The 13,700-nt window shown below is 52.6% G+C and overlaps 3 protein-coding genes across 3 annotated transcripts; 1 reads left to right on the top strand and 2 right to left on the bottom strand.

The window, feature by feature from the left end:
* Nucleotides 1-4: 4 nt before the first annotated feature.
* On the bottom strand, nucleotides 5-5,014 carry GL50803_0087112 (uncharacterized protein; the record flags this gene model as incomplete). Its single annotated transcript, XM_038046379.1, has 1 exon — nucleotides 5-5,014. The coding sequence occupies one exon, from the start codon at nucleotides 5,012-5,014 to the stop codon at nucleotides 5-7; it is 5,010 nt and encodes a 1,669-aa protein (XP_037901693.1).
* Nucleotides 5,015-5,225: 211 nt separating this feature from the next.
* Nucleotides 5,226-12,776, top strand: GL50803_00113416 (High cysteine membrane protein TMK-like; the record flags this gene model as incomplete). The annotated part of the gene is made up of 1 exon (XM_001708178.2): nucleotides 5,226-12,776. The coding sequence occupies one exon, from the start codon at nucleotides 5,226-5,228 to the stop codon at nucleotides 12,774-12,776; it is 7,551 nt and encodes a 2,516-aa protein (XP_001708230.2).
* Nucleotides 12,777-12,828: 52 nt separating this feature from the next.
* Nucleotides 12,829-13,677, bottom strand: GL50803_00113415 (uncharacterized protein; the record flags this gene model as incomplete). The annotated part of the gene is made up of 1 exon (XM_038045661.1): nucleotides 12,829-13,677. The coding sequence occupies one exon, from the start codon at nucleotides 13,675-13,677 to the stop codon at nucleotides 12,829-12,831; it is 849 nt and encodes a 282-aa protein (XP_037901692.1).
* Nucleotides 13,678-13,700: the final 23 nt, after the last annotated feature.

Here is a 13,700-nt window from a genome sequence, read left to right as displayed (position 1 = left end):
CATGTTAGGGGTTGGAATATGATCTCATACAGATGCATCTGTCTCTGAAGTGTATTAGAACTAATTCCGACTTGTCCAGCATTTTATTTTTATGGGGTGCGTCACGAAGAATAAGTTTTCCCGTCCCAGGGACATCATACTTTGCAATTGTGTCCCCCAATATCAAGGTGATTAGCTTCAGAACATGCTGTGCCAACAAGCGGAGCTCTCCGTCTTGAGAATGCATACAGTATCCTTGAATTAATCGCATCTCTTCTCGGGCCAGCTCCGTGCTTGTCAGCATTTGCTGCGACGGGTTGTCCACATCCTGTGGCTCCTCCGGGCTCCGCATAATTTTTGCTATGAAGTCCATTCGCTCTTCAATCCGCGGCTTGCGCAGCTCCTCAATTCGTGATGTAAATGATTGTTCATAGTCCTCATATATCCGCATGTCCCCGCAAATGGCTATAGGCATGTTCATCATAGAAAGGACCGTCTGGCCTAGCGCAAGCATCTTCTTCAGGAACGGTTCATGAGCCATCTCCCTGACGCTCCTATAGTACAACGAATCAGAAAGAAATGAACATGTGCATGTGCCGAAGAAACAATCGGGACAGGCTGGCTCCATGAATGAGAAAATGCGCGGAATAGAGGGCCGCTGGGGGTTGAACGCGTAGCCTCCAAAATTATTCATAAAGTACGTAATGTAGGGTTGGACCTCAAGCGTCCATTCCAGAAACGTCAAAGAGTGGATCGCCCTGCGAGTCCCAAAAGCGCCTATGATAATGTTTATGTATAAAAAGTGAGCTGGTGCTACAGGTGTTACAACGTTAGTGCGTGATAGCAGTATGTACGCCAGTTGAAGTGCCATTTGTCGGCACTGTGGAGCTAAGTGTAGGTCTGTCCCTAACTTGACCAGTAGGTGCAGCACAGATGATAGGGTGAACTCGCTAATTGGTACATTGACATGCACTAAGTGAGAAAGCAGCTGGTGCATGGTGGTCCAATAGGGTGAAGAGCTACGTTCAGCTTGTTCAACAACCACGAGCGCATGTTGCTTTACCGGTATGGATAATAGATTGGCAAGCATTTGAAAGTGAATTGTTTGGACCTTCGTCCTGATGGGCTCAGGGCACTTAGCAATATCTGATTGGGTGCACAGGAGATCAGTGCCTTCTGAATACCTACCTATATAGATATATATGGTCTCGCATATGGATGGGAGCTTCAATAGCCACTCCATTTCAGAAAATAGACGGATACGCGTTACTGCATAGAATAAAACGGACTGTACCAATTCTGACACGTCATCGAGAGACTTTATAACCCTGAGACTGTGTACCGATGCGGGATTCATCAACAGATCGATGAGGTCTGTCACCTTTTGCCGAATGCCGAGCATGGTCCGGAGGGTACACGCTGTTTTTGGCTTGCCCTCACAGCCAGACGACAACTTCTGCCCATCTAGATCACACAAGCAGGTTGGCGAACAGGAGCGCTGCAAGTCGAATGATGACACCGTGGGACCAGTGGCTCTAGTGTAGGAAAAGATGGCCGCATTGCGCAGGACTTGTGCACAGAAATCCATATTATAAACTAAGTTGCAGCGGCACTCTGCGTCTGTTAATACCACAGTTCTAAGTCCGTCACGATTAGTATCCAGTGCCTTGCGCTCCTTGCTACAGACACCTCGAATACAAAGCTGCAGCAGCAGGTAGAGGCCTGCGTCCACCCGGCAAAAGATAGGCAGTAGTGACTTGACTATACCGGCTGCAACAATAGCAGAAGATTGGTCTGTATAGTGTCGGATGATCCGTAAAAGGGTGGTCAGGTAGTCTATCAACCAGACGCGGTCACCAATGAGATAAAGATAAGAGGCTGCTGCCCGTCGCAGGGACGAGGTTACAGATGAGGTTTCATTCAAAATAATGCTTCTAAGAACGAAGAGAAGCTTGGACATAACAAGGAAATAGATACTGAGCTGGCTGAAGATTCCTTGCGTCTCCACAGTGGACATGATGATGTCTATTAAATCAGCGTTGATGGTGCCCATCTGGGAGAGCTCCGCCCCAATTTTGTATAGGAAATGCAGATGTGCGTTTCTGGCAGACATATTCAAAGCCTCTACGAGCCGCAATGGATCGGGTGGATTACCACGGGGGCAGACAAACAGCAGAAAAGGTTCAACTATGCCAAGAATACCGCTTCGTGCATGCCGTGCGACAAAGCAGTTGGTAGAAGGATAGGACACTACAATGCCAGAATTCAATTGCAAATTAGAGAAGTCTCTAGCATAGAAGACTTTAGCAAGGTCTCTAAATGAGCCTGGATGGAGGATGTGCACAAACATAACGTCAGTAAGAGGTGCCGGAGATGAGGCCCCACTGGTAGAAAAGTACTCACCGGTGCTTGCGCTAATGCTTTTGAAAATTAAGTTAAGCTCTGCTTTGAACACCACTATAGGCCGCTCATTTTGAACCTTCTTGTCGAGTAAAAGCCTTAGGCTAGAAAAGGGTATTGAGAAATTAGAGTCAAAGTGAGTCAACATAGACAGATGACGGTCTTCGTGGTGAGACCCCGTGTATAGTTGCTCCAGCACTCTAGCCTGGTTGTGTGTGGAGCTGATGATCTTCGTCAGCTCAACCGCTGCGGAGAGGGATTGAGAACATTCTTGGGCAGCAGTGCCAATACACAAGATCCCATCTGGGGCCTTGACTTGTCCATCGTCAGGCATCTCTTGCTGGTGCAGGGATTTAAGTGCCTTAGGAGTCATGATTTGAAGAAAAAATGCATTTCGCGTGTAATGGGGGCAGAAAAGACATGATAATTTCGAGGGTATTGTATTAATAATTGATAGACTTTCGGCCAATCTTAGTAGCTCAGATTGCACGGTGACTTGTGGAAGAGTATATAGCTTAGAATAGAACTGCGCATAGATGGTAGAGGCGGACAAAATGACATGCTTAGAGTACGTAGTAAGCTTGATGTGATCATTTTCAAGAAGAGAAAACGTGTATGTCATCGGCGGACTCAAGTAAGTAGCAATCTCCGCAAAGACGTCCTTAGTATCCATGAGGACGTCCTTCATAGATCTTAACTGTGGACATGAGGAAGATAATCCAATGACATTACTAGGAAGCAGTAGCAAGGTCTTTAAGCAAGAAAAAACGGAGTTCTGAGATGAACCAGATTGAGGTGGCCGCGAGAAAATGGAACGTACTGGATCTGCATGCTGTTCAAAGTAAGTTGCATAGGTCTTGTCGGTTGGTCCGCAAACAAACATCACCGTCGGCAAGAAGCTCATGTGCGAGTTAGAGGACGTAGCGGTGCGATTCTTGGTATGCAGTGCATGGGAACCATCGTGTAATGCGACATATCGTGTCAGGATTGGAGAGAAAAACGCACACTCAACCTCTTTTATGATGTTATCTTGCGCCCAGGTGTTTGTGAGAATACTGGATGGAAGATCCAGGCTCAAAGAAAACGCAAGCAGCTTTGCCATGTCACTGAGATACTTACTAGACGTCTGAGAGCTGTATAGATCAAGAGACGCGCTCTTGTGGAGAGAGATTATGAACTCATAAATTTGCAGATCAAGCCTCCGATCATATCTGTAATACGTCATCTGCCGTAGTGCATGTATATCTTTCATCAGCCTGTCGATAGCGGTGTATTCCAAGAGTTGTGGGTCATAGGTATGATAGGCGTCCATGCAGAGTCCGGAATCGCTTAGAAACGATAGAATTAAAGACTTATATTGATAGAAAAGGGACAGCATGAAGAAATCCGTCAGGGAGCTCTTCATTCTGGTATGCGTCGTACTATATGAGAGAATAGAGCTAACCGCCCAGGACAGAAAGCAATAAGTAAAGATATTAGCAGCTACATCAATGCAAGCTTCCGCAGACGATAGAAACGCGTGCGTGCAAAGGAAGGGAACTAAAACAACTGCCCCAAACAACCCTGATTTAGAAGAATACTGAACAAGGTCTATTTCTGCGTTGCAATCATTCATTGTGGCCGCAGGGTATAAATAAATAACCGGCTGTAGCTCAATTTTTTGAAAAAATAACTGAATTATCTTATACATGTCATCGAGAAAAAAGCGTAAAGTGGTGCCGCAAAAGCACGGCGTTGTTGTCCTGTGAATCCACGTCAAGCTGCTGGGCTTACTATATACCTCGACATCAGCAACAAGAGAAATGAAGAACCTTTCTCCCTGGTATGCTTGCAAAGTGGGTTCTGACGAATCGACAGAGGGTGGCTTTCCCTTAGAGAAATCAAACAGATAGATCGGCATAAAAACATCTCCAAGCAAACTAGCCAATTGTGTAAACAAGCTAGACTCAGAATCGGGACAGGAGGAAGAACGTTGAACACTCTCGGGAACTATAAGGGTAGCAAGTGCCTCCAGGTTCTCGTTGTACTCCTGTTCCTGGAGCTCCACAGATGCCACAAGTGACGCGCTCAGAGACGAAATTCCTCGAATGGACGTTCTCATCTGGTGCAAAACACCCTGTTCTGGAAGAGCGTTCAAAGCAGCAGAGTCGCCCGAATGCAAAGCAATTAGCAGAGCCTTGGAGATATATAGGTGAACGTCCTTTACAATAAATTCAAATCCGCTAAGTTGAGCAGCCGATGTGGCGTACATCTCTGGTATGGGAAAAAAGCCTTCAAATCTAGATATCAGGAAGCTCCTGTCACCAAAAAAGATGTCTCCGCCAACAGAGTAGACCGCAGCAAGGCTAAGCTCAGACAGGCCCTCGACTGGCTCTGCATGATCAGATATAAAAAGCATTTTTGGAGAGCTAGCTGTGGGTTTGCAGGCAGCAGACCACTCTGCATCAAGCTTTTCCCCGGCCAGCTCAACGTTTTGGTACTTAATGAGACACGGACGTCCGGCAGGGAAAAACACACCGAGCGGTTCGTGCCTGCCAGTCTTATTGAAGATTGGTAAATCTCTATAGCGCAAATACGCATATACCTTATCCCAGGCAAGAAAGTACAAGGATAGCTCCACTGTGCACGGTGGCATGGGGAATCCTCGTATATTCGAGCTGCCTAAAGACCGGAATATATTGTTTCATTTCATAATAATTAGGTTTCAAATAATATGTCCAATGAAGAGGTCAGTTTTTTAAATTCAGATGCGTGAGATAAATGTACATAGATTTATCTGGGATCATCACTTAGAGCTTTTTGCAATAGTGATATTATCCAGCAATTTGCAAATTTAAAAGGAATCAATGATTCTTTTTCTTGAGCTGATAGGCGCGGCTCTTTCGATATGCATCCAAGCTGCAGGCTCTGATCGAGATACAGCTATCTGTGCAGAAAACAATTGTAAAGTTTTGGACGGGCAATATTGCGCCGAGTGTGCAATCCCCGGAGAGGTGCCTATTAACGGGGTGTGCATCCCCCTCACTGACCCCAGGGCAGTAGCATCTGGTTGCGGAGGCAGCGTAGGGGCTCCGCTGAGTACCTCTGCCAGGAAGTGCGAACTTTGCCGCGACGGAAGCTACTTTCTCCACGAGGGAGGGTGCTATAACGTGCTCTATAGCCCCGGAAACCGCATATGCAGAACTGCTACATCAGGATACTGCACGCTGTGTGTAGATGGATTCTTTCTAGACACGACATCCAGCATTCACCAGTGCAAGCCCTGCCACTCCACATGCGCCACGTGCACAAGCAACACTGCTCAGTCCTGCCTCAGTTGCCGGTCAGATCGGTTTCTCAAGAATAACGAATGTAAGGAGTGCTCTGCTGCAGATGGTGGAGTAACAGCTTGTGCACAGTGCTCTCAAAACTCCGACGAGATCACTTGCACTCTATGTAAAGAAAAGTACTTCATTAAAGAGGGTAAGTGCACCGCTTGCGCTGACAACTGTGCCACATGCACAGGCGAAAGACCAGAGGATTGCAGTGTATGCGTGAGCAAGTACTCGTACGACCTTACTGCCAAAAGATGTACGCAGACATGTGATGAGCACGATAGCCAGGCAACCAAATGCAAAACAAGCATGTGCACCGCGCTGAATAACAGATACTGCTCTCAGTGCGCTAGCAGTAGCGACCTTCTTATTGATGGGAAATGCGTCTCTGCAGATGACAAGAAGATCTGCACCCCATTCGATCCCCCCAACGGCACCTGTAGTGTCTGTGCCAAGGGGCATTTGCTCTTTCAGGGAGGCTGCTATAGCGTAGCAGAACCTCTGGGGCAGGAGGTGTGCGCAGAGACCTCCGAGGTCCAGGAGCGTACGGTCTGTGTCCGATGTGCGCAGCCGGGCTTCGTGCCTGTCTCAGGGGTCTGTTTGAGGTACGACGCGCAAGAGGTGGCAGCAGTGGGCTGTGTGACGTCCCGGGGCTCTGCGGTCACACCCACGGACACGACATGTGCAAGCTGTGGAGCGAAAGCCTTCCTCTACAAAGGCGGCTGCTACTCAAACGAGACGTCGCCCGGGAACGTCATATGCGACGAGCTGGACGGCACGGGTGGCTGCAAAGTGTGCAGGAACAAGTACTACCGCAGTGGCAGCACGTGCGCACCATGCCACCAGTCCTGTGAAACATGCAGTAGCGGTGCTGCCGACAGCTGCCTGTCCTGCAAAAAGGATGTCTACTTTGAGGTTTTCAGCGGGGGGCGCGGCTACTGCAAGCCCTGCAACGATCCGGTGGCCACTATCACAATCGTAGGGGTCGCAAATTGCGAGAGGTGCAGCCCCAAGCCCAGCGGGACCATGCCTATCTGCACAAAGTGCACCACTGGGCATGTCCTCAAGGGCAACAGCTGTGTGCAGGTTTGTCATGAAGGGGCTGAGGGGGCGGAACAGTGCAAAACGGGACACTGCAATACCATTTCCAACACTTATTGTTCAAGGTGCGCCACATCTGCAGAATGTCCTGTTGACGGCATATGCACAGCCACCCTAGATGGGCACAGTGCACAAGATGGCGCCTGCACATCCTGCGCATCGGGGTACTTTCTATACAACGGGGGATGCTACCGAAAGGGTGTCATGCCTGGCATGCTTATCTGCAAAGATGAAGACGACAGCACCAGCACCTGTTCCAAGTGCGAAGATGGATACATGTCATCGGGCAACGGATGCAAGGTCTGCGAGGTTAGCAACTGCCGGGCCTGTTCCGGAGATGCAGCCTCCTGCACCAGCTGCAACTCGGGATACTTCCTCAAGGACAACACAAAGGGGTCGAAGGTCTGCGAAAAAGTCTGTGAGGAGGGCATCGGCCCAGGGAAGTGTATCTACGGAGGATGCACGGTTCGAGACAACACCTTTTGCAGCAGATGCAGCGAGGCAAACGAGGTCCCCATAGATGGAGTTTGCTCGTTGGGAGGAGAACGGGCCCGCATATGTCTGAATGCCTCTTCGGGAACATGCCTTCGCTGCGCCGCAACCCACCTGCTATACTACGGCGGGTGCTATAAGATTACCCAGCCAGTGATCGAGATCTGCAAACAAGATAGTCAGATAGTAGAAAAGGGCACTGCCTATTGCAAAGCGTGTAATGATGCGGGCGAGTACCCTGTCGATGGGTCATGCACAGCAGAACTTGACGGAAATACGTGCACAAGCAGCAAGTGCACTGCATGCGGGTCCGGCTACTTTATGCACAGGGGAATATGCATGCGGCAGGAATCACACTCAGATATCTGCGCCAGGGTCGGGGCCGGGGTCTGTGAGGAGTGCGGCAAATCGTACTTCAAGAACCCGGTGGCTAGCACGGCGATAGACTCATGCATTGCGTGCAACGATACAGTTGGAAGCAACGGGTATACTGGAATAGATCACTGCGATACATGCCTGCCTCCTAAAGCAGCAGGACCGGCTACCTGTACAGACTGCGCAGATAGGTACATCTTGAACGAGCAGAATCGATGCGAAGAATCCTGTCCAGAAGTAGAGGAGAGCAGCAAGGCGACAGGAAAGTGTTTGAAGGGCTACTGCAACGTGCTCAACGGGAAGTATTGTTCTAGGTGTTCGCTAGAGTCAGATTATCTCGTGGATGGAAGGTGTACCTCCACTAATAGTAATGTTTGCACACCGCAAACACAACAAAATGATACGTGTGCGTCGTGTGCGACGACCCACATCCTCTACATGGGCGGGTGCTACAATCCAGCTGCGCCTCCCGGGAGTAAAGCGTGCGTTAGGCATAACCTAATAGGCAACACGCTATACTGCTTCCAGTGCGGAGTCGTGACAGACCTTCTGGTCGATGGACACTGCCTTACGCCCGGCAGCACAGAGGCTGCGGTGTGCACTCTGCACCGCGTCCCCACTGGCACGTGCTACTATTGCAGCAGCGACTACTTCCTGATGCTTGGGAGCTGCGTCTCGGCAGAAAGGGCTCCTGGAAACACGGTTTGCAAAGACCTTGGAGTGCATGACGGCATTTGCAGCACCTGCAAGGATGGATACTACCCGCCCCCCGACCGCTCAAGTGTCAGCGACTCGTGTGTTCCGTGCACAGAGAACAGCGACACGCTGAAGGGCATACCCCACTGCAAGAGCTGCGAGGTTTCCAACGGACTCCTGGTCTGTGTTGCCTGCGAGCAGTTCTACAGACCAATGAATGGGGGAACGGAGTGCGTGCAAACGTGCGTTGAGGCAGAGGCAGACCCCAAGGAGCACAGGTGCAGAAAGGACAAGTGTGATGTCCTGGGCACGTTCTACTGCTCCCAGTGCGCTGCTGACGCCGAGGGCCCAGTCAACGGCGTGTGTGCTTCAGTGGCCGCAGGCGTGTGCATACAATATGAACAAGCTAATGGCACCTGCAAATACTGCGCCCACGGATACATCAAGTACAAGGGTGGCTGCTATGAAGCGGGGTCGTTCGAGGCGAGGGACATCTGCGACGCCCAGGATGTCGTGACATCGGGCGCAGGGTCGTTTTGTGCGAAGTGTAAGCAGAAGGATGAGGTGCCCGTTGATGGGGAGTGCAAGGTCTCGGATGACTGCACCGTCAAGGAGGATGGCATCTGCAAGTCGTGCAAACAGGGTGTTAAGTCATTCCAGATAACCAAGGATGGAAGTCCTGCAACGGTTGCATGCTTTACTAAGTGTCCGGATGGGATGTATGAGTCTGCTGAGTTCTGTCAGCTGTGCGATAAGAGCTGCAAGACGTGTCAAGATAGTGCAGCAAAATGCACGGGATGCGCAGACGGCTTTTATCTTGCGGCCGAAAAGTGTGTTGCTTGCAGCGTGCTCCACTGCTTGACGTGCAATGCGGCAAATACCTGCGCCTCTTGCCAGGATGGGTATTATGCCAGTGGGAACTCGTGTGTTGCATGCACACCCGGGTGTAAGAAGTGCGATAGTACTGGGTGTAAGGTCTGCAAGGATAGATTTGCACTGAGGAATAACATATGTATTGAGGAATGCCCCGTTGGATTGCTTTCCACGTCCTGTGCTGCAGGATACTGCAATGTCAACGGCACGCTTGCATGCAGCCGCTGTGCGCTATTAAGCAGCGTTATCATCGACGGAAAGTGCAAGGCAAATGACGACGCTTGCATCCGTACAACCCCATCCAGCGGGACGTGTGCGGCTTGCAAGGACACGCACCTCCTCTACTATGGGGGCTGCTATGCTAAAGGCGCAGCAGCTGGGACTGCCATATGTGACAGCCAGCATCAAGCTACGCTGGGCCCGTACACTATCTGCAAGCAATGCAAGCAAGACGGGGAAGTCCCGATCGATGGCTCATGCGTTGCACTGACCGACACTAGGGCAATCAGATCGCAATGTGTCGCTGCCACACCAAGCCCCACGTCGTGCACACGCTGCGGACCAAGGTTCTTCCTGCACGCCGGGGGGTGCTACGAGATAGGACGCTCGCCTGGAACGGTGCTTTGTGCAGTGGCCGTCGACTCAGCGGTTGCAGGAGTGTGCACATCGTGTGCCTCCGGGTACTACAGCACAGGCCTGCTCGATCCCACAAAGGAGTCCTGCATCCTATGTAATGATACAGGTGGAACAAATGGATACACGGGCGTTGACGGCTGCACAGAGTGCTATCCAAGCGAGGCACCAAAGAGGGTCATCTGCACGCGATGCAAGGACAAGCACATTCCTAGCGAGGACGGCTCGCGGTGTATCCAAAGCTGCAACGACAGTGGATCAGAGTCTGGTAACTGTAAGGCTGGCAGCTGTACGGCGATGGGCTCGCTGTACTGTTCCAGGTGTGCGCTGGATGACGAGTGGCCGATCAACGGGGCTTGCACGGGGCATGACACAGACTATGTTTGCGAGAAGGGGAAGGGTGTCTGCACAGGGTGCCTACGCGGATACATGCTCTACATGGGCGGGTGCTATGACCCTGCCGCGACTCCCGGGTCTGGCATTTGTAGGGAGCTTCTGACAGTCGGAGGGCGCACATATTGCAAGCAGTGCAATCTTGCAGGAGAGTTTCCAATAAATGGCCTGTGTACAAAGGATGTGCCAGATGGTGTCTCGTGCTCCAGCGGTTTATGCGTCATATGTCCCGAGAACTACTTCTTCCACGAGGGAGGCTGCTATGATATCACGACTACTCCTGGAAGTGGGATTTGCGAGGTCCTTGGAACAGGCCGCGAAGCCGGGACCTGTCGGCGGTGCAGACCCGGCTACCGTCACAATAAGGAGACGCTGACGTGCATGTCCTGCGCCGTCTCCAACTGCGCCAGCTGCGAGATAGACGTGAAGTACTGCACAGAATGCATTCAGCCCTACACGCTGACAGGCGTCGGGGCCGGGGCATACTGCACGAAGCCCTGCAAAAGAGTGGGGCAGGATGCCTGTAGTTGGGGCTCCTGCACAGTCATGGACGGGTCTCTGTGCTCGCAGTGCGCGTCGAGTGATTACGTGCCGATCGACGGCATCTGCACACTCTATCCTGGAGAAGCTCGCTCACTTGCCGGTCCATGCGTAAAGGACGCCAAGAAGGGCCGCTGCACCGCGTGCCGAGGGAGCTACTTCCTCTACCAGGGGGGCTGCTACTCCGCAGGCGAGTACCCCGGCACGGGCATCTGTGATGAGCGCGATGCAGCGGTCGTCGACGGCCAGGTCGTCTGCGGGCGCTGCCTGATTGACGGAGAGGTTCCCCTGGATGGCACGTGCGCAGAGCCGAAGGAGGGACTTATCTGCAGCAAGGGTGTGTGCTCGCACTGCGGAGACGGGATGTTCCTCTTCGAGGGCGCCTGCTACACAAAGGGAAGGGCGCCGGGGACGAGCATTTGTGGAGACACCACGGAGTCAACGTCCGGGTGCAATGCATGCGAGGCAGGCTTTTCCAAGACAGACAAGGGCTGCGTGCGCTGCTCCGATCCCAACTGCGGCGCGTGCGTAGACGACCCCAACACGTGCACCGCTTGCAGGGCCGGATACTATCTCCAGAGTACGTCCTGCATTGCGTGCCACCCGGCGTGCAAGACGTGCGATGGTATGGGGGCTGATAGGTGCAAAGAGTGCGCCGAGGGGTACTTTGGCACGTTCGCCACGCCTGGCCTGGGAACCTGTCTTGCCTGCTCGGACACATCTGGCAGGGACAGCTGGGTGGGAGTGAGTGGCTGCAGGCTCTGTGAGGCTCCGAAGGTAGCGGGCCCCGCACTGTGCAAGGACTGTCTCCCGGGCTACAAGGCGCTCTCGACCGGGACAGAGGTGACCTGCCATGCAGTCTGTCCAGTGGCGTACTACGAGGCCGCCGGCAGCTGCATCCCGTGTGCGATCGACAACTGTGCAACGTGTACAAGCACGAGATGCACCAGCTGCGTCCCAGAGCACATCTGGAACGGCGAAGAGTGCGTCCCTAAGATCTGCCCTCCGCAGTGCCTCTGTAGGGAGCAAAGCATAGCGTGCACAGGATGCAACGAGAACGCCGTCGAGGTCAGGCCGACCCACTCCAGCGCCAGCAGGTGCCGCCTCGCTGATCGCGTGGGCCCGGTCGTCTGTCTGGCGTGCGAGAGTGGACGCAAGGCGCTGACTCTGGACGGGATGCTCCTGTGCCCCCGCGACTGTCCGGCAGAGGGCTTCTGGACAAGCGGCAGGGAATGCATCCCCTGCGTGCCTGGTTGCCTCCGCTGCACATCTGCCACTACATGCAGCGCGTGCAGCCAGGGATACTACTCGACGCAGAGCTCTGTCTCTGCTCCGTCCGATTGCCGCCCGTGCGATGACGCAACAAGTCAGAACGGTTTCACGGGAATTCCACACTGTGCCGTGTGCGCAGCAGACCTGACAAGGGCGGGGGTCACGTGCCACGCCTGCGCGGAGGGCTACGGGCTCTCCGGGGGCTCGTGCAGCCCGTGCACCGCGGCCGGCTGCGCCCGTTGCGACGGGGGCGTCTGCACCTCCTGCAAGAGGGGCTGGCACCTGGCAGGCGACCGCTGCCTGGCATGCCCCCCTCTGTGCGCCGCTTGTTCGTCGGCAGCCAGCTGTCTGGCCTGTGCCGACGGGTACTTCCAGGCGACGCCCCTCGGAGGCCCCCGGGACTGTGTGCCCTGCGACCAGACGGCGCCCCAGGGGCTTCGGATGGCAGGCATCCACGGGTGCGGGCTCTGCCAGGCGCAGGCATGGTCAGGCGCCGTCCTCTGCCTCCGTTGTGCGGACGGAGATCTCCCCCTGGAGAACTACTGCGGAGGCTCGTCGGTCAAGCGTAGCCTCGGCCCAGGCGCGATCACAGGGATCACCCTTGGCGTGGCCGTTCTTGTAGGCGGGGCCATTGGCCTTGCACTCGGCCTGACAGTGTGCAAGCGCGGATGCGCAGGCAATGGATCTCTCCAGCCACTAACAATTTAGTAAGTTTATTAACATAAACCTAGAGTATTTTATATGACTACCTAGGTTATGATTAGCTAAGGCTGAGAATTCTGTCCACGCCTGCCTGAAGTCGTAAGATGGCGTCGGCGTACTTCCAGAAAAGAGTCTCTGTAAGACATTTTTGAGCCGCTTGAATATCAGCTTCGTAGTCTATATTACTAAGCTCACGGGATCCTACCTCCAAAAGTTCATCAATCTGCAGAACTTCTACTCTGAAAAGGTAGCGAGTCTCGAAGGTTGTTTCCTCAAGTTCGAACACCAACTGCAAAGGCAGTTGTGCTAGAAGGTCACTATCCTTGAGTGTATCTCCTAGACGTATGCAGCGCGACCACTTATAAACTTCGCAGGTATTGGCCGAGATTGCACGGGTGTCTTCGACAACTTGTTCGACTAAGAGGCGTGTGGCACCACCGCAGACAAGTGTCGATGAAAAAAATTCATGCTGAATGTATTTATGCGTAAGAACGCCGTCAGTATGGTTCTCTGTAACTATAACAGAATTAAGCTCTGATTGCATGCTACGCCTAAAATTAAGGTCGAAGGGAGGTAGGTCTGATGGCTTTAGAACAGAGGAGCCTGCCCTCGGTGCAGGGGCAGGCTTTTCAGGGAATATAAACGCATAGAGAAGCTTCTCAAAAACAGACGCTGGAAGAACCTCCAGCAGTTTATATGTCTCCCCAATGACACGTGTTGTCTCCCTGTAGCACTTTTGGTGAAAAATACAGTTGGAAAGCATAGGCATAGGGTCTTTGAGGTAACCCAGGCGAAGCGAGACACGGAAGCCGAACTCACCCTTGAACGTTGATAGGCGATAAAACAGGTCAGCAAGAATCCGCGTGGAGTCGTTGAGCACTACAATTGGCGAGATTGTCGCATACATGGTTCAAATTATATAGTGTTTTT

The sequence above is a fragment of the Giardia intestinalis genome, chromosome 2, assembly GCF_000002435.2.
Source record: "Giardia intestinalis strain WB C6 chromosome 2, whole genome shotgun sequence".
NCBI lineage: Eukaryota > Fornicata > Diplomonadida > Hexamitidae > Giardia > Giardia duodenalis.
This window is presented reverse-complemented; position numbering and strand designations above follow the sequence as displayed.